Source organism: Saccoglossus kowalevskii, unplaced genomic scaffold (assembly GCF_978046115.1).
Source record: "Saccoglossus kowalevskii unplaced genomic scaffold, keSacKowa6.1 SCAFFOLD_109, whole genome shotgun sequence".
NCBI lineage: Eukaryota > Metazoa > Hemichordata > Enteropneusta > Harrimaniidae > Saccoglossus > Saccoglossus kowalevskii.
The window spans coordinates 3,988-25,609 of NW_028188637.1; the positions used below are offsets into that span (position 1 = coordinate 3,988).

Below are 21,622 nucleotides of genomic sequence, written 5' to 3' on the forward strand. Positions count from 1 at the left end.
AATCTCAAATGCCATATTCTCTCTGTCACTGTTCGACAAACTTATTAGACATATTTTTTGTACTGTAGTGATGTTAGGGGAGATATCATTTTTAAAAAACAAAAACAAATTAAGGATGTAAACATAAGTTATTGTTGGTTTTGTTACGCGTGTCACGAAATGTGCCTATAATGATTCTATGCAGCGTGTTTAGAAAATATATCTTGAGGGGTTTTCACTAATAAACGGGAAAACAAGAAACAACGATTAAAATACAACTCATTAAACAGTCTATTAAAATAAAACATTCAGCGCAATACGAATATGTACCTGATACCTAAAAATGTCTTTCCTGTTTGAAAGTATCAACAAATACAGCTAATAAAAACAAAAGATAAGGTCTTCTAAAAACAATCAAATTAAATACTGTTTATAAACCAGTGGCGACAAAGCATAAACGATAAAATGACAGAACCCCACACCCTCCCCGTGGCTTTCGTTGCGTATGGAAGTTATTTTCACGAGTGATGCGGTGTATCCTGCGGCCGTACTTTCACGAGCGAAGCGTGAATCTCTCAGACTTCATTTGCATATGGGTTGTGGAAATACCGATTTTGATTTCAGGGACGAATCAAAATAATCTGCAGTACATGTGTAATAATCGCAGTTATTCTACTCAAAAATCAAACTCAGATCATATAAGAAATTTAAATGCAATATTAAATTCGCCAGCTACCACGTTTTGCTATTTAAAAAAACAATGAGCTCTGTAATTTACTATCAACGTAACAATTACCTCAACATTTGAAAAAAAAATTGTAACATGTGCAACTAAAATTGTATTGTGAATAAATTTCATTTTCTAATAAAATGTCATCAATATTAACCCCATCACAAGTGTTCACATTGGCTAAAACATTTTGACAGCAAATAAATGGACAAACAATTAATATTACTCATAGAACTCATAGAACATATGTATATGCATTCGAGCGCCACATCCATGAAGTTCGATGAGTGAATATTATTTTCATTTTGTGTGCTTGTTTATTATCTTTCATTGATTTTGTAGCCATTGCCGTTCCACCATGGAATGCGTATGTGTTTCTGAATAAAACAAATGTTATTTGACCCCAAACTAGCTGCGGGTTAAGGTCAGATGCCCGGTTGTATTTTTATTTATTTGTCTATGGCTTAGCGGCATCAGGAAAGCGATCCAACAAGGAGAAAACGCAAAAATAAACGCCAACTAGAGTAAACTAGACTGGTCCCAATCGTGAATAACATACAGTGGGGAGTAAAGCTTACTGTCAACTAAAATCGGCAAAAGTATTTTTTGGGTATTTTCCACTCAACTGAGATGAATGAGAACATTTATTTGGCAGAAATACACGAAAAGACGTCAAAAATTCGATTGCTGTCTGCGGCGGTTCTCTAAGAACCTGAGAGCTCAGTCGATCCCCAAAATGTGAAATCGAGTATACCGCATTAATCGGTCGATTAAGGCAAATTTAAATATATCAATGTTAACACAACAAAACACGGAAGAACATCGCAATGTCAAAATACGGGTGCTAATTTGATAAATGCAGATCAACAATGAAATCTCATCGAAAACTTGACATCCGAATTAACACAGATAATTGTATACGTTCCAAAGTAATAATTACATGCACTATATGCTAATAAAGACAACTAAATAGCATAAATACATGTATTCAAAGTCAATTGCGTGGGGCCAAGCGTAACAATTTAGAATATGGCCGCTAGCACAACATCGATTTCCAATTATGAACTAATACGTCTATAAAAGCACTCTATGCAGGTAACTAATTATATACCCATGCTTGATACAGGATATTCACGTACATAATTCAACCAAAATACCGACCTACACTACGTAGTAAATACAAAAAATCATAACAATTTCACATTTCATTGGTTGCAGTGTCATTCGTGACATTCAGTCGCCATAATTTATGTAACATTGGTGCGATAATTGTGAGTTAGATTCAGGTCAATAATATCCCTAGTTTGTGTCGAAGGCGACGTATTAAATAGTAGTATCGACAATCAGACTGTAGAAACATTATTTTGACTACTAAGCATTCGCCGCATATGACTTTCTGTTCTAGTTGTGAATCGAAACAACCTGGTTTAACAAGACCTGTGTGAACGCAATATATATAATATCTGTATATGCATGCCAGAGTTAATTTTATATTTAATACATTTGAATATTTTTCATACATATGTTATACCATTAATAGTATTTTTAATGTGTTGGTTTTGGTAACGACTATTAATATTCAATGAATTCCCCGAATGCCAAAGTTGGCAATAGATAAATGAACATTTCATGCAATGAAATTAGGGTCATTAGCATCATTTACGTTTTACAGTATTGTCAGTATTTACCAGTATCATATTTAAATATCATGATATACATCTACTTTGTCCCAACGTTTGCTGTTTCATACACTGATTCTACATCTTCCGTTGTTGGAAACAGTGATGTATAGTTACTGTCATCTTCATTTGGCTGTAAAAATAAGCATAAGTTGAATAAATGATAGTACTTAAATGTGTATTTGTATGCTAACTGAAGGAGATATATTTATTTGAAATACCTTAGGAGGTGATGTCATGCTGAGTTCGAGTGCCTCGTCGTGTACCTCCATGTGCGAAGAAGTTGCTGCATCGTTCTGACCAGTATCAGTATCCCGGAAACATATGTATAATGAAACAGTTAGTTGTCTATACATCGACGGAACATGATAATATACTACCTATACTGTTAAGCATTGTAAAATTACAATGTATTATTGCAGCATGAAAGAATGTATGACTTCATAGAAAAGTCCCCGTTCATAGTTCATGCTGTTGCGCCGTACATTTATCCAATACAAATAAAAGTAGTGCATATTAGTCAGAATATTTCAACTTTCATTGTATGTGTTGCATTCAATTATTTAAAGTGCCATTCGCAAAATGTACACGAGACATGAAGTATAAATAGATCATCGAGCCGTGTACATGGTCGGCAAAACTTGAGTCACAGTTACCACAAACATTCACACACTGTATTTCATGAAACGAATTCCTTCGAAACAACTACAGTATAATGTGCAAAATTTGATACCAGCCGGCAGACCGGTACATGGATTAAAAATAATAGACATACATATTTTCAACATTAACTGTTGCATATTTTGTATAATGTTACATTAAAATTAACTTTTAAATGTGCACTATGTGTATTATCAATTATTATTGAACATAAAAAACTGTTGGATTTCTACCTGTTTTGACATAGTTCTACGTCTGTAAATGGCAACTCCCACAATATTAATCGTTATTAAACAAACTAGCAGAGATCCACAAATAATGCTCACAATAGCCATATTGGAGAAGCTGTTCTCAGAGCCTGAAAGAGCAACAAGACGCTAATTATAATCGATGTACAAATATAAGCTTTCCAAAACAGTTTTTCTTGATGTTTTTGTTTCGGGTACCTTGTGATTTCACGTTTTCACCAGCTTGAAACCTTTGTCTTTCACAATTACCACTGTCTGTACAATATGCAATTCGATAGTCAGCTTTATAGTCATTCACTGAATATTGTACTATATTCCTATCAATGCAGTCTTTTATTACATGCCAGGTACTGGATTCTTCTTTCGTCTCTAGTCTCACACACTGATATTCTATTTCTTCATGGCGTGACCAGGATATATCCCCGGTAATACGGTTGAACGTAACATATGGAGAATCTAAAACATGAATTGTTAAACGAAATATATAGAATTATCATTAATAATAGAAACTTCAACAAGCGTTTTGCATAATTGGAGCAAGTGGCGCTTGAACAATCTCATTAATATTGAAATGATTTGTTAAATGTATGTTAGTTATTCTAGTATTGATAAAATAAATATGAAAGATCAAATCACAGAACTGAAAGTTAGTCTTATCGCAGGTAGTCGTATTCTCATAATCGTACTTACTATATGTACTGAACAGATATACGCTTGAGTAGTCACCTTTACCATTGTTATTTGCAGCTTGAGCTCTAAACTCGTACATATTTGATGCAGCCAGTTGCATTACGGTTATTGTGGTGTTCTGTGTCCCCATTCCATCAGACGGCCATGGTCGAAATGTCGTTTCAACCAATGAACGATATTCTACATAGTAAATGGTCTCTCCATGTAATGCAGACACCAGTTCAATAGTTATTGTGTCATAACCTCGATTGATGATATTAATGTTATTCACTTTCCCTGAGAACTCTGAATACAAATGAATAGATTACGTATTGTGGGGAATTTCCAATGAACTATTACAATGTATATACTATCATCATTGTGGTTGAAATATTGAAATGACAACATTTACAAAATATATATATAATGTGTATGTGGCATTATTAATTTGTGGTTTGAACTGAGGTAGTTGTTAGATTTTTTATACTCTCCTCTTTTTTTATGAAGCAATTATGAACATATTTTGATAACTATTTTTCTTTTTTCGTCTCATTACCCAGAATGATTGTTAGTTTTTCTTCATGTTTTGCTTAGAGAAATGTTAAGCTTATTTCCTTAAATGTTTGTGAAGTTCGCATATCATCAAAAATGTGTCTCATTTTTTGTATGGTGTATTAACGGTTAGTTACATGAGCTCAGTCTAGTTGAACATGTCAGATACCGTTTTTTTTTTTTTTTATTCAATACACTAAAGGTTGTTACATATGTACTTGGCTGTTACATATGACCTATATTAATGTACGGTTACGAAGCATGGAGTCTCAATAAAACGAGACAGAAAATCAGCCAAGATGTGTTTTTTCAGTATTTTCAGAACAGATTTACAAATGAAGACGTCCTTGAAAGAGCAGAGACAACGAGGTATCTCGTCAATGAAATAAGGAAGAGACAGGTAGGGTTCTTTGGATACGTGATAAGAAGAAAATAAATTAAACATTTAGCAGCGACAGAGAAAATGAAACGAAGCAGGGGTAGACAGAGAGTGAAGATACTTGACATTATGACATTATGTTCACAGACGAAAAAGCCAACGCAAAAGATACCGTACACTTAGAAACATGATAGATGGAGGGAGATCCATGATAACCAACTCTATGCAGCATGGCATAGAATAAAACGCTAAACGCTTTCACTTTGCCTAATTCTTGTAATATGTAACCTTTGTTATTTAATGTGATATGATAGCTTAACCTTCAACTTTGGCTTGTCGTTACGTTGTTGTTGTCTTGCTTCATATAATCAGTATCAGTGTCATCAGAAACTTTTACCGGGATAATTACATGCTGCACTCAGATCTAGTTAAAATTCATTGTTGACATTTCTTGGTGATACTAAATTAAAACATTCAAGACCGATGATATAATAATTGCATATTTTGTGATGATATCCGTTGTAACACGAATCTCTTGTACCTCTCTAAGCTTAGAAAATATATCATTGAAGGCAAAGTTCGTAAGATACTACTAACAGGTGCGGAATACCACAAACACTTTTCTTGGAAACGATAACGCCTTTGTGATAAACTGAAGTAGATTTATAAACTTACAAAAGCAGAATATTATATAAATGTTCACCTCTGTTGGGGCACTCGCTGGTCATGGCAATCTTTCAGGTCACGCTCGTAGAGCCGAATGCATGTATTAACACAAATATACAAGTTGAAAAAGTTCAAGAGCAGTGATAGAATTCCTTCAAGTTTTATCGTGGATGCCATATCGTGGATGCGTCAGTTGATTTTACAAACACATACAACGCCATCAGTATACGCTACAGTGCGTTCCAGTTTGCATTAAGACACTGAAACGAATTGCACATGGAGCTGTACACTGCTTGAGTATGGGTTTATGTCGACCCCACCGTCTTTCAACAAATACATTGTACATACATAATATGCACATAATAACTGTCAAAACACACAAAATCATAGCAAAACCAGACAAAACGTTGTCCTCATAAGGCAAAGTCCACTACTCTCCAATTGTTTAGGTAGACGAACTGTGCAATCGCAGATCGAATGTCTCAAAGCGCGTAGCTGAGCACATTGGCAAAACGCACGGGAAGCGCGACTAAAAATCACGCGAACTCGCTACAAAATCTTTGTTTTCTCTGTAATAAGATAGTTAAATAGTGATCTCAAACCTGACAAACTAATCAGTTCATGAATTTTGCCGTGTATCGTGTTCCTTTGATAGGTGATCAAGTAAATACAGGAGAAAGGTACCCGGATGGAAGTATCCATAACAATATGGCAGCAGATCGACACACGAATATGTCTACCAGTAATTCAAGAAACTGATTGAATGTTATGGTCATGGGGTATAAAACGTATAATTTTCGATAGACTTCAGATTCTTTGGATTCCATGCATATACATGTTTACGTTTTTGATTGAAAAAAAAACGATTCTTACCATACTTAATTAACACTATGTTCAGTGTTGCAGCACCAATGAGATTGGTTGTTGTTATATTGTAGATACCAAAATGGTTTTCTGTGATGCTGTCGATCACTACCTCACTAGTTGAATTTGTATCTATCCCAGTTGCCAGTGTTAAGTGGTCGTTTGTCCAAACACTGAATGTAACGTGTTTAGGATTAGCATCCACAGATAACACCATTGATATTGAATCACCAATCATTCCGTAATACTCAGTGTTGCCTATGCTTTGGGGTAAATCTTTGAAAAAAAGGAGAAATAATGAGTTAATTTCTAGCGTTTTTAAAAACATCCTTAAACAAAAAGAGTGACAGTTAAAAACATAATTGCATTTTAAAACCATTCTTGTAATTGTTCCATTTATTGTCATTAATCGTTCGCCGTTTGTCCGACCAGCTTCACATTTGGCATGATGATAAATGTTGATGAGATCCGGTGTATGTCATGAGCTAAGACATATACGTCACATGATGACCTAGCTGCTGTCTTTGATTGAAATTTTCTATGGCATCTCATTTGTATATTTATTAACTAATCCACTATCCCTGATGATTGATTGACACAATATATATTTCCAAAATTTCATCTCCAAGTGATAAGCCGTTTTTGAGAATAAGCTTTTAGATTTTTATAGATTTTTTTAATACTGCAATGCGTCATAGGAAAAGGGCCCAGTATGTACTGTTTATTTAGTTGGCAATACATTTACTATAATGAATCACCACTCAAAATTTGTGTTTAAAATTTCAATTCAGGAACATGCGGTCACAAAGGAACGTGCAACCAGTGCAATATTGAAGGCATTCTCGGGTGTGACTAACATCCAAGATAACTATACGATAACCATGCAATGTCACGCACTGTTAAAAATACGGATGTGCAACCAGTGCCATAGTGATGAGAAGGGGAAAGTGATATGACTGATATATTGTCGCGTGATTACCTTATTAGGCTTAAATGTTAAATTCTGTTATTTTCTGATATTATTAAAAGCTGTATAATATATACGGCATATGTACCATTAGCCATGATGCTCGAAACCTTGTCATTGCTGCTAGGCATCTATATTAAAGACGAACCCCTTTTGTCATTGCCGTGTCTATTAGGCTTCCAAGGCCATTCACTCTTGAAAGCCTATTGTTATTGTAATGTTTATTATTAGGGTTTCGAGCCTCATGGGCGAAACCATTTCGTTATTCTTCCGCCCTTTTTTCACCAACCTTTTTATCAACTTTGTTGTATCGATCCGATGTAAGTCACATTACCAGGCCGTCATCCTGGATTGATAGCGAAATATTCAAAGCCCGATTTGCACACTTTTGTTAGGGTCTGAGTACTCCTAATTTGTGTTAGTAGCATCAGTGGGTCAAGGGCAACACATTTTATTAAAAAACGAAGAAGACTATTAGTCGATCATGGAAACAGTGCAATAATAAATACATTGGACAATATTTAAAATTACCGTAACGTAACGTATACCAATACAAGATCAGGTGGCCTCATTATTATGCATAACAGTATCAAGCACTGTTGCAGATTAGATATTGAAACCATTGCCATTTTTCCATTAATATGCATAACTGCAATATCACAAGAACTGTTACTGATAAAGACATGCAAATACTGATATATTGAAGGAATTGAACATGTAACGTGTATATCAGACTTGCAACTAATGCAGTATCAAAGCCATTGAACAAGACATGTAGTAGTGCAGTGATAGTGCTGTTGAATAAGAGATATGACCATATGTTGGCATATATCTTTATTATTATGCATACTAGTTGTATCTAACTGTTGAGACAATAGGACGATGCAACCAGTGCATACTACCTCTGATGATATGTTTCCATGCAATGCCATTAATATAATCTTGTTAGAGATGCTAAGTTTGGTAAGAAAACCTGCAATGACTAACACTGTACACATATTTACAGTATATTTATAACGTCTAATAAACTAATCAACTTACAATTCACAGTGACCACTGTATCTGATTTGTGCTGTGGTTGATGCCCATCATACAACGCATTTATAGCTGTGCATGTGTATGTTCCACTTTCAGATTTCATAATGTTGATATCCACATACATACTTTCAAAGTACACATTGTTATTTGGAGTAATCCACGCTACTATTGGTTTTGGGTTGCCATCTACAATGCAGTCCAATATTAACCCATTGCCTTCCGTTACTGTCACGCTACTAGGAACAGTCGTTCGTGGTGCATCTGGTATTAATTATAAAGAGATAAAAATCTTTATTATCATGGATTTTATATCACATTGCTTGAAAATCAATAATATGTTCAATTTGTTTTGTATCACGGTAACATTGTCCTCACGTGTAAAACAACGAAACATTATATATAACTTGATCGCTCGATAGTATTTAGTAGTGGGGATATGCACAACCACAGTACTTACTATGAAAATAAACATATAAATACTTACATTGTACATCAACAGTAACTTTTGCTAATGCGTTACCCACTGTACCATCGAATAATGTATTTTCTGCGATACAAAAATAATCACCATCTTCACTTCTATTAATATAATTGATAGATAAAACTCCGCCTATCTGTATACGAGAACCTAGTGGTTTCTGCCATGAGTAACTGGGAACTGGATTTCCGTCGGCATAGCATGTAGCAATAAATGTACTACCTTCAATTATTTTGCCATTGGAAGTGTGGTTGATAGCTATCAATTCCAGATTATCTGAAAACAGTGGGAATTACATAACAAATATATACATATTAGGCATATTTCAATATAATTTAAAAGAAATTTGAATAACATTATGGATAGAGTTGTTTTCTATAAAATATATAAATTTATATCGAAAATAATATCTAAAGAATTGATCCCGGTCCATAATTTTATTTCAGAATTGTTGTCTGCATATCACATGGAATTTGTTTAGATGTGTTGTAAAATACTAGAGATACCGACCGTTCCAATGTTTTTGAAATTTTTTATGTATCATTTTTCACATCACAGGGCATTTTAGTCAACCTAAACATAGCAAAATGATATATGTGGTGGACGGGTTAGGTGTAGCATTTAAAATAATTTATTTGCTGGCTATTTTTGATTTATGCTAATTTATGCTAATTATGGCTCTGAGGGAAAAAAGAAATACCAATCCGATCTTTACCCAGAGGACCCTGAGTTCTGAATATCAACCCCCAAAAAATTGTTATATACCATATTACAAGATATAGTACAAGAACACCCATTTGGCAACCAGACTACGGGTTGAGTAATAATTAAACAAAGTGCACAATCGGGGCTTTATGCTTTTTTACCATTACTTGAATGGATACGTTGGGATTGAATATTTATGTTCTAAATTAATTGGTTGTACTTTTAAATGTGTCTACGTATTATTACAATCATCAACATCCGTTGCAAATACAGCCCCTCGAGAAATTATATATAAAAATACACATATACAAAAGTTATGAACATTATTTCATTATGAAAATGTTGGGAAATAATGGACTCAAGTTTGCCAGAGTTAAAACGATTCTCGTAAATTATCAATTACACACAATCATATGCATAATTGAAAAACGAAAACCTTGAATATGTACAATGCATTGTATCCCCAGTGAAACTCAAATAGTACAATATGACATAGAAAGTAGGCACACATATAGAAGATACTTAACAATGACATCCTAATATGTAGTTCGAAAACAAAGAAAATGATTTCCCAATAACATGATTATAACTGCATTGTATACTTACATTGTACATAAAAAAGATTGTTATTGTCACATGGTAGTGACTGTGTTATGGTATCATGGCTGTATCTATAATTATATCTGTCATTTGCACTTGATATGGTTACTAGTCGCTTCAATTGAAGTGGTCTATCACCATTCACATTGGCTATTGTCCCTAAGATCATGTCTTATTTATTGCATTGTATACTTACATTGTACATCAAATACAATATCATTGTCACATGTTGGTGACTGCGTCAGTGTATCATGGCTGTATCTACAATTATATCTGTTATTTGCATTAGATCTGGTTACCAGTCTACTCCATTGTACTTGACTATTACCCGCATTGCTTGTGTCTACACCGTTCACCATCCATATGAGTTCACCGATAGTCGCCGATTTGTTTAAATTACAAGTCAGTGTAACCGTGTTTCCGTCAATTACTTCATTATTTGCAGTAATGCCAGTTGCAGAACATACTGGGTCTTGGTCTAAAAATTAAATTCCAATACATGAATTGTTATTTTCTTATTTCTTACAACTATTCTGACCATGAATTTAATTATAAGTAAGATACAAAGTGAAACTGTAGTATAGATGTATGTAGGAATATGTTGGATGAGTAATATAATCAATTTCAAGATGTCTTCGATTTTCTACTTTGTTCTTTCCATTATTTAAAAATAACAACAAATATGTGTTCATTAAATATTATTAAATAATGCTATTACACGTTGATTTAGGTCCATAAAACACCCATTGAAACAAAGTAAACATTTTCGCCTTCTACTCTACATGATACACTACATAGGTCATCGTGTCTACAGCATTTATCAAAATATAAATTCACCTGGGGGGTCTACTGATGTTATGTTACAAGTCTATGTTTCAATTCTGAAAACATCTTTGGTTTCTTCTGTTTTGTTTGATTTCCATATTTTATTTATTGTTCATTTATGTTTTGTATTGCTTATATATCGCATGAAGGTCACCCTTAAATACATCTGACTCTGTGTAGATGGATTATGAGCTTCGGATTGGATGGATTCAATGTACAAGATTTTATGGTCAACATTTTACAATCAGAAATGAACGTGGTGGTAGGTACTGTCAGCAGGAGAACTGAGAATTCTGAAAAGTCCTTTAAAGAAGTATTCTCTGCATAACCATGTATCTTGTGTCTGTTTGTCATAAACAATAGGCATTTGTTGTTCCTAATATTTATTTTACATGCAATTTGATAATACATTTTCCAAACGCCTTGAATGGTTTTACGTTGAAACTGGTAGGCTTGTAATAACGATGTTTTGACGTATTGAATAATGGTTTGACGTTGAAACTGGTAGTAAGAAGTTGCTTTTACTTTTTGAGTAATGGTTTGACGTTGAAAATGGTAGGCTTATAATAAAGTTGCTTTGACACCTTAGATAATGGTTTTGGCGTTGGTACTGTCTAATTATTCTATGAAAATGTCATAAATAAAACACTGGCCATATTCTCATGTATTTTAAATAATTCATAAATTACACAAGTCAAGTATGAAATAGTTTTAGATGCTCTGAGATGTTTATCTGTCACCTATAATTTACTGGGCGTCAGGATTGCATGTCCATTTAAGAAAATAACACAACTTCTTTTTTTTATTTATTGATATGCAAATTCATGTTTATCTTTCTTTTAATTTAGATCAAAATGATCAATTAATTGAATACTACTTAGCAGGCATTCATCAGATCTTTTCACTTTAATCAGAGATTTTAGATGTGTATTTGTACATAACAGTCATAAGGATTTTTAGAAATGTTACAATCTGAATGTAAAAACAAGTTTCTGGTGAATGGAAAAAAAATTAAAAACAAATATTAATCAAAATAACTGTGACTTTTATGTTTCCCGTGTTTTAATCTCCATTTTTTTATAAAATGACCACAGGTTGTATCTAACGTAACGTCAATGTTTAATTAGTGTGAAATGTCAGCTTTCATAAAATTCAAAGTTTGATAGTGCTTCTATAAATATTATTAGTGTGAATTTTACTTTGTGAAAACCTCTACTACATCCTTGATACATCTAAATCTATCAATGAGAAAGTAAAGGCAATTAAGTATCAGTATTATGCAAAACAAACATGGTTTGTAGTTCCACGGTATTACTATATTACTATATATGTTTTCTATAACATATTTTAATGTCGGGGAAACAACGAAATTACTGACAGTGATGCTTTTTAAGTATATATATTGATTTTAAAAGCACTGTCAAGTTGGTTCAACATTTTATCTGCGCCACTTTTTTTTCAGAGTTGATAGCCCTAGTGTCTACTAAATTATCTGGGGGGAATTAAGTTCTCATGCCACTAATCAACCAATGCCTTGCAAGAACCAATGACATTTTTAAATATTTTTCTCTCAGGTGCTTCCTGTTTGAGGGCGTGATCACCTGGGTCAAAAGTGAGACCAACATGTTGTCTTTTGTTTACTATATAGCGGCTGTGTATCTGAGGGTTTATTCTGTGTGTATTTGGATGTTCTAATCTTGGTGTTTTTTTATAGTGATTTATCCAGGTGCAATCCAAATCTTGATTACCTGAGATTTTGCTGCCTAACATGTTAGTTTTGTATATGTGGTTGATTACAGGAATGTTGATTTACCATGTTTGAGCCATGTTTTCAACTTTGTTCTTCATTTTATATATCATTCTCGTTAACATTGTCATCTATGGAGATTCAATTAGTGGTATGAGCCCTATTTAACACTGGTACTAACTTAGTCTTTCACCAATTATATAGACATATTATATAAACGAGAATCAACTATTCTAAACCCGACGGAAGTATATCGCAAAGGTTCCATGCCAAAAAATGGCCTATCAGCGTTCGTAGCTCGTTCAAATCTAATGGTCGTTGTTAGCCAATGGGTTTCACCACGTTTTATCTGAAACGCGATGTATGAGGGCGTACTCCATTGGCGTCAAGTGTTGAACTTTTGTGTGTAGCTTTCTTTATTGACACATGTGTTACACCTGTGTTACTGGCCATAAACCAGTTAAATACATGTGGGTTTAACAAATTAAAATTCTTTGATCTTTGTAACTCTTTTGTTCGCGAAATTTACCCAAACGCTAATATTGTTGTCTATGGAGATCTAATTAGTGGTATGAGACCAAAGAACACGTCAAAAATTGAAGAACTTCACTGCGCATGTGAAACGACCTCACCTACAGGGTTTTGCGTGCGGAAGATATTTAGCATGATTGCGGATTTGGATTTCTGTTGACCGATTAAAATATAAAAAAAGGTATAAATACAACATAATAACTCTTGTTGTGGTTACGGTTTCACTTCCTGTTCCTAGACTGACTAACAACATATCAGACATTTTGTGTTTGAATATAAATTTAACTAAAATATCATACCTAATACAGTCATTGTAGCTGACTTGGCAGCAGGAATCACACCGAATGCTACACATTCCCATGACCCTTCATCTGTGTTCACATTCACAGGGTTTATTGTCAGATAGAATTCACCATTACCATGGTTACCACTTAGACTGCAAGTACTACATTCATCAGTGTTAATATTAGCACCACGCGATACGATCCTCGATACGTATTTGGTGCCACTGTGGATATGAACTAGGCTGAGGACCATCAAATGCACATCTCAGTGTAACAGCTGTATTGTCTACTGCTACTGTATTTATAGGGTCTTCAGTCCATGACAACGCAACAACTGTTGTAACTAAGAATAAAACAAATGATATTACTATAAATACATATGTAGTATTGTGGTAAACGTATTCAACAAGTCATATACATACCACATCTTAGAATCACTAAAAGATTTGGCCTAAGATTACGTAACATCGTCACTTCAGATTCGCTATTTACTACACCGTTTCTTGTGCACATAGGGAAAGTATTTACAGTACGGAGGTCACACATGAATGGTCAATGACCCAAGTTTATGACAAAACACGCACACGTATGCCAATACTTAAATAGATTGGTGGCAAGTAGGTAAGTAGGGTTTGAAAAGCCTATTTTATGTAAAACATTGTGCTGATTTAAAAAAAGTCCCACTTAAGAACAAATTGCAATTCGGACCACATTTTGGTCAAAGAATTGTCATTTTTAGTCCAAATTAAAAAAAATCACATATGGTGTTCTGATGATGTGTATGTATGTTTAAAATGTAAAGAAACATATTGTAGAAGTTGCATTGATAATTAAAAATGAAGATGTTGGCCATTAGTTGGAGATTGTCCTACAAAAATATACAAACTGAAGAGCCAGTTTTCGACAAATATTGACCAAATTCTATTTCATTGCATATGGAGATTTTTGTAATGTATAATATATTATATAGAAATCTGAAGCACACAATACACATTATATTTATACTGTTTATTGAATCTATAATTTATTGCAATGCACCATTGGCCAGATTGTAGCTAAAATTGTTCACGTTCTCGTCATGTTTGTTTAACAAAACTTTGCCATTTTGAGGTAAATATTGACTATATTCTATATTCTGGCAAAACATTTGGCAGAACATAAATTGGGACCAAATATTGCAAATTCACATTTAGATTTCTTATTTACATACTTTAAAAGGGTAATGTCTAAACATAATTATGATGTGTTCATTATATTTATTTACTACAGCGACAATTAATCTACAGCAATGTATAATCAATTTTTCTATTTAAGATGGATGACCGTTTGGAGATTGCTTTACAATGTGTACTGCATGTGAGTTTTGAGAAAGACCATGGTGAAGAAGTGACTCCATTCACCAAGCAGATATGGGAAACAGCAGGAGAGGTGGCTCAAGCCAGAAAGCAATATCAAAGAAGATATGTTATATGTGATTCCATAAATTTTGAAGGTGAACAATTACCTCATTATACTACTTGGCATGGGTTTGAAAAGTATTTTAATCACTTTGACCACTGTATAGAATATCATAATGCACAAGAATACCAGACCGATATTGCAGCTCAAATTATTGAAACAAATTTGTCCTGATGGTCTGAAACATGTAAAGAACTAGGTACAATATTAGCATGGGTCAACTTTGATGAATCAATGTATACAGAGTATCTGTATTCAGAACAAGGTTTTTGTTATATTGTCACCAGCACCAACTACATCAATAACAACATAACAGCCTCCATCATAAACTCATCATTATTAGCAGCATCATCAAACACTCCTCTTACTGCTACGAAGAAAACAAAAACAAAAACAAAAATAGAGAAGTCACGAAATACCAAATACTGAGCTTGAACCAGTTAGAACAAATATACAAACATTGGACAAGCCTGTAAATTACAATGCGTGTGTTGCCAGAGATGTTGCATGAACAATATCTTGTAAAACAAACAAACAAGTACCAATGTGGTCTGGCTGGAACTCCACAATAACTAATGATGATCTTCCTGTTCAGAAAATAGGTTATTTGGCAAACATCGGAGCCCCTCCTACAACTATCAGGACTATAAATGTCACCCTTGCTGAAGAGTGTGAGCAAGATTACTTCGCAACCTATGATCTGGCAATAGTAAAGCCAGCCTGCCAATTGCAGGACACTATGAGACAATGTATTTGTCTGTTTTGGTGCATTCCATATTATGTTCTGGTATATGTCAGCAATGGGATACTGATGGGTCGGGTGCAGCTCACATATTAATGGAAAGTGGTGCCCTCACATCTAGACGCTGGATGATTACTAGATCAGCAAGAAGTACTATAGTTTGGCATCTCTTTGAAAAAACAGCAATAAAAAAACATGTTAACCCCGTCATGAAACAAGGAAATCTGAAGTTAGCAAATTTCACAAAGATTTTGAATATATGAATCTGTTTGCCAGCTCTTTGACCGAAAACATCAATTTGTATTGTTTGGCAGATGGTAAAGAAATGCCAGATGTAGTAAAAGCTGATATGTTTGTTTTGGGAAAGAAGTGTAAAAAACGAGTTTCTCCAGAAATCCCTGGCGGGTCCTGCTCGGCTTAAAACACCAGTACAAAGAAGAAAAGTGAGAAGCTTTGCCAGTGCTGCCACAATGAGTAACATACTATGTAAAGATGAAAAGGTCATTGAGCTGAAAACAACAAGAGATTTGCTGGGCAGATTAGTCTATCTTGCTTGTACCAGAAAGTTTGAGCTTGAAATTGTGTTCTCTATGATGCTATGTTTATAATCCATTCACTACCAGAAAAGCTAGCAGAGCTGGTACTGAAGATATTATGTAGTGTTATGTCAAAAGTAGAAAGAATGCTGAGCAACAGGCAAGAGGTGCAAATGATGGATCATTTATTGTCACTGGTGCAGATCAGTTATGCCCCAAAGACAGATATGCATTGAAATTACCAAATGTAAAACGGCACTCATCAAGTTTTTCATAGAGAAATGGAAGGACGACAAATATGTACCTATCATAAAGGAAAAGACGATTGTTGTTGTACACGAGGTGCAGTGCCTTCAGTATACAGTCACTCCAATGGGAAGTGTTGATCAAATCGAACTACCTGAATACATATGTTTACATGTGGATGCTGATACCCACCTGGTGTACCCATCTCAACATGCTGTCCAGAGCATTACCAAGACGGAATGCTACAGATACCGATATCATGGTAAACATGTTGTATCATGCCATGCAAGTGAATGCCAATGTGTGGATGGATCTTGGACATTCAAGTAATAATACTAGAAAATATGTAAATATTACAGCACTTGCAAACCACATCGGTCCAGTAGTTTGCAAATCATTGCCTGGTTCCCAAGCTCTGACAAGGATGTGAATACACATCATCCATCTTCAGAAAGGGAATTGGCAACCCATTGAAGAAAGCTGTGAAGAATCATCTTCATCTTCAAGAACAAAGCATACTTGGAAAAAACATCACATTTGTTGTAGTACATTTTAGAGGAGTATGTATTTTCACTCTATGGTCATAGGAAATAACACTAAAGCTTGCTTGAAACAATTATAAAATTTATTCCAGAAAGTCTCAGTGAATCTACTGGAATAATAAACATGTACAATAGTTTCATTTTGTTCATTACAATATGGAGACACATCTATATTTCTCTTGGCCAGGTTGTAAAACGTATCATATGTAATAACTTAAATTAAAAAGCCCGAGTTTGCGTGTCAATTGAAAGGGCAGTTTGTAAGTTAAATTCCAAAATCCTGTAAAATTCAATTCCCTCTCATAGTATTGTTCCCTAACTGATTTTATGGGATTGTCACCTTCCTTTGATGGTCCTACTAACATATTTTTTTGAAAGTTGTTCAATATTAATGAAGTTATAATCAAAGTAAATGTGGCTAAGAACTTCTGAAGTATCAATAATGTCATCAAGTGTTTCGGGAAGAGACAAAATTTTATGAAACGTGGATATTTCAATAATATTTAGTTGTTGTTTTTCATTCAAAGAAAACTTTGTGTTATTGTTGTACAAGTCTGAAACATATTCATAACCTTTATTTCTCAACTTTGGGTAGTAAACTGATTTGCTACCAACAAGAATGTTTTGGTTATTCCTGATGATTTGACTGGTGTTCAAGGAAGAGTTGTCTTCCTCGTTAAGGTGATTGGAATAAAACCATGCTTCCAATGCTTCTTTATAGGAATAACATTAGGAGTTTATCAACAGTATGGTATTTCTGACCATCACTTTCCAGGAAATTTTGTCTCTCCCCTTCCAGAGAAAGTCAACAAGTATTTTTTCAACTTTGTGAGGGATCGTAAGTGGTATTAACCATTCATAGTACGTACTTTATTGCATTTAAATATTTTCAAAATTACAATTTAATCTAATCAGTGTTAAAGCTCTACTTTTCTATGAATTTGCTTAAGAGGGTTTGTAAAGTTTAATGTTGTATTTAGGTCAGTATTATATGACATAAAAAACCCTGTAATTGCAATAGGTTGTTGTGGCCATTTTATTTCCCGAACTTCAATGCTTCAGTATACTTTTTATTTATTTGCAAGCCGGACACAAAGCGAAAAACATTTTGTTGCTGCAAGGTCTTAGTAATGAGATAATAGTCAGATGACTTTGTACAATCTTTGGGTTTCCTCTTCGCCAAGTGTACTGTAATTTTTGTGGATATCTTACTCTCCAAATGTAAACTGAATTGTGTTGTTCGATCAATTCCATAATGGTTGCTTTAGCAATTTTTCCGCTTAGACCTTCAGATCCTGACCGATCTGTGATATTAAATTCTCCCCAATGATGATTTCAGTGCTGGGTTTATTGCAAGTTCTGGGATTTTTTTTCAAAATTTCCTGCATAACTTCTATGTGGGGGATTTCTTCCATTGGTACATAGACTTTAATTAGCAGACAGTTGCTTTCGTCTATTGTGATACTGAGTATTATTACATATGTACTGCAGTTTATTTTGATTCGTCCCTGAAATCAAAATCGGTACAAAAGGACAAAAGTGTGTAAAGAATTGAGCGTGGATGACTAGACACAACAAAGGAAGTTTATTGGTAATTCGAACCTCTGTCAACAGAGACACATTTTCCTAATCAGCTATTTATTTCTGTATTGATTAAGTCAGGGGTGTAATTTTAATGTTTAGCTACCATAATTAATCTCCATTATGAGCAGGGAAATAAAATATGGACCCCGATTGAGAAGGATAATTTTTAACGACTATCATGTTTTTTTTTCTAATGTTGACAATGCAGTATGCTAATTACCAGCACACGCACGAAGATATTAAGGGAGCAGTCAAATTCACGTAATTCTCAATTGTAATGATGTTGACTTAATAGTTATAATTTTTTTTTTAAATATCCGGATTATATTTTTGGCAATATATCCCATTTTAATTATCTAAATATGTTTCACTGTTTACATTAAATCTTTGTTTAAAAAACACTACAATATGTTAATTTGTATGCAAATTTATATGCAAATTAGGCGCCAACCTGAGACAATTTTCTGGAGTGAACACTGCAATCCAGTTCAAAAGAAATTTGACATACACTTACTACATGACCACAACCTCTGCTGATTATTTTTTTATGCAATTATATCTGTATTTATATTAAATGTATTAAATTTTTGTATTTTTCTCAAAAATAATTTATTATTTCTTTAGATATCTTGGCACCCATTTGGTTCAGTTAAGTGGAATTTTCTGCATATTCCTCGTCAGATTTTAATGACATTGAAAACACAAGTACTCTGGCATTATGCACGTACTTGATATTTTTAGGTGCAGAATCCCGTGCATATTGATTTGACAACTTTGTGGAGTGGAAACAGACTGGTGAATTAGTTCATTCTAGACTTTGGTAAAACATGTTTAAAATAGCAATGAGTGGACTGCAATTTGTTTCTGGCTGTTATAAATATATTAAGCAATATGTTTTCGTACTAAAAATACTATGTACATAAATATCTTTTTAATTAAATTTAACAGCTAATGGGAGCAAAGCAAAGCCACTGGAACTGCATATATTACAAAATCATACTATTCGCTGCGTGTCTGACAATTGTATAAAATATCATTGCCCTGATACTGTCTAAAATATCAGAGGTTTTTTACTGGAACAATTCGGTGATTGACAGTGTCCTTGTATTATAAATACAGTTGTACAAGGAAGTTTATCCAAACAGACACAACACTGACTCTTCTACATATTTGCAGATCTGATTTGCATACTTCCTTGTCATTTTACCTGTTGTACTAGTTTGTCGCTATCTAGTTTTCTTACTGAGAATAATGCTGACTAGGATGATGAGTGCTATAAACTTGAAAATGCTATAGAAATCACGTTTGCCAATTTATTTCCATGCCAAAAACTGATTAAATTACATGTTGCAACTTTCAAATGACATTCATGACTTGTTTGATTGAATAATAGTTAATGCTTGACGGTCATTTCTGTCCTCAAAAATTAAAACAAAAGCTTTTACTAGCAGTTACCAGCTATTTCTCAGATATGTGTCATTCATGTGTTCAAAGTTGGTACAGAGACAGGTAGAACTTGTTTACAAGTGAACATTGTGTTATATGTTGATCAAGTTATTTTATTTGATTTTTCTGAGACAAATTATATTTTTTTACCCCATCGCCCCATTGTTCCACATCAATTCTGGACAATTAGTAACGAAACTTTGGTACAGCTCATAATGGATAAACTCACTCTTACACAAACCCAGTTCAATATCAATATCTTTCTATGATAATTTTATTATGGCAGTATCATCTGATATTGCACGGGGTATAAGCATTCTGAGTATTTGTTTGTTAGTCGTTGCTAATTAAAAATTATTCAATTCTACTTTGTATAGTCTCAGGTTCATATCGTTCATTTGTGAATTTATGTGTTTCCAAATTAATTAATCCTTAGATTTCCATGGTTTCAAGCCATGATATCAATTGATTGAGATCATTGTTTCCATCTATGTTATCGTTATCAGAATTCAATACAACATTTTGATCATTTCTCAAAATGTTTTGACAATATGGGTCTGTATCAAGTGAATTATATACATTTATTATATTATGATTGAAGTGTACGTGATTAGTTTCATCATTTGAGGGCATATGTATGTATCAAGTGTGATGCGCTTATATCTCGTGTTATTAAACCAATTCTGAGCTACCAGGGTTCGGGGAATTCGCAACATTTTCACTGAACAAAACACATAAAAAATTGAATTGTGTCACATTTCATCTCGCGTGCTGTGTCACCATCAGTTGTGTCTGTTGTGTACTGTGTCACCGATCGTTACAGCAGCAATGATTATTGCATATGTAATCACATAAAATAACCATTCAAACTGCCTGTGGCAGTAGCAAAAAAGCATCGAGATATGAATATTTGGCTGTATATGAACCCAATGGATACTCAAAAAAGATTGATGAACATATGTTAGAAACACACCTTCTCACTAGGCAAAATCGTTGAAATACGGCGGGTACATTAGCGAATTCGCAACAGGCCTGTTGGCGCCGTTCCATTGAAAACTGATAAAAATTAACCATAGTGTGCTTATAAAGCACGTCTACTAATAATTAACAAGGTTTTGTTAATTTTTTTTCTCAAAATGTTTAGGCAGGACATTTTACACTTTTAACATACCTGTGCTTTTGAAGCGTGGGGCCTATGATCTCCTAATATAGTCTGAAACGCACACTCTGTATACTACTCCCATCAAAACTTTTATATTACAATTATGTGTTAACAAACTTATTCTTATTCACACCAATGAGTAACTCCCCCATTTCGTCTCTGACAGCCACATTTTTTAATGGGAGAGTAAATGCATAATTTGTCCTACACTATTCATGTAATCTATTACAGAGATGCTGAGAATTGTTTGGGCAATCAATTTGTATATGACATTCAACTTTCCAAATTACTTTGGTTTGTGCCCA

General features: G+C 33.9%; 1 protein-coding gene across 1 annotated transcript; it reads right to left on the minus strand.

Annotated features, from left to right (window-relative positions):
- Window positions 1-3,429: 3,429 nt before the first annotated feature.
- Window positions 3,430-14,028, minus strand: LOC146726049 (neural cell adhesion molecule 2-like). Its single transcript, XM_085496307.1, has 8 exons — window positions 14,024-14,028; window positions 13,617-13,843; window positions 10,411-10,692; window positions 8,916-9,185; window positions 8,435-8,692; window positions 6,436-6,702; window positions 3,987-4,271; window positions 3,430-3,752 (listed from the first exon to the last, which is right to left on the minus strand). The coding sequence occupies exons 1-8, from the start codon at window positions 14,026-14,028 to the stop codon at window positions 3,430-3,432; spliced, it is 1,917 nt and encodes a 638-aa protein (XP_085352433.1).
- Between the last annotated feature and the right edge of the window lie 7,594 nt (window positions 14,029-21,622).

What these genes read in the sequence shown, in the direction of transcription:
- LOC146726049 (XM_085496307.1), bottom strand. An exon ending in AGCTACAATGACTGTATTAG is followed by an intron (nt 10,693 to 13,616) that starts GTATGATATTTT and finishes TTTAATTTTTAG; the next exon opens with ACCAAGACCCAGTATGTTCT. An exon ending in CATAGTGTTAATTAAGTATG is followed by an intron (nt 4,272 to 6,435) that starts GTAAGAATCGTT and finishes ATTTGTATTCAG; the next exon opens with AGTTCTCAGGGAAAGTGAAT.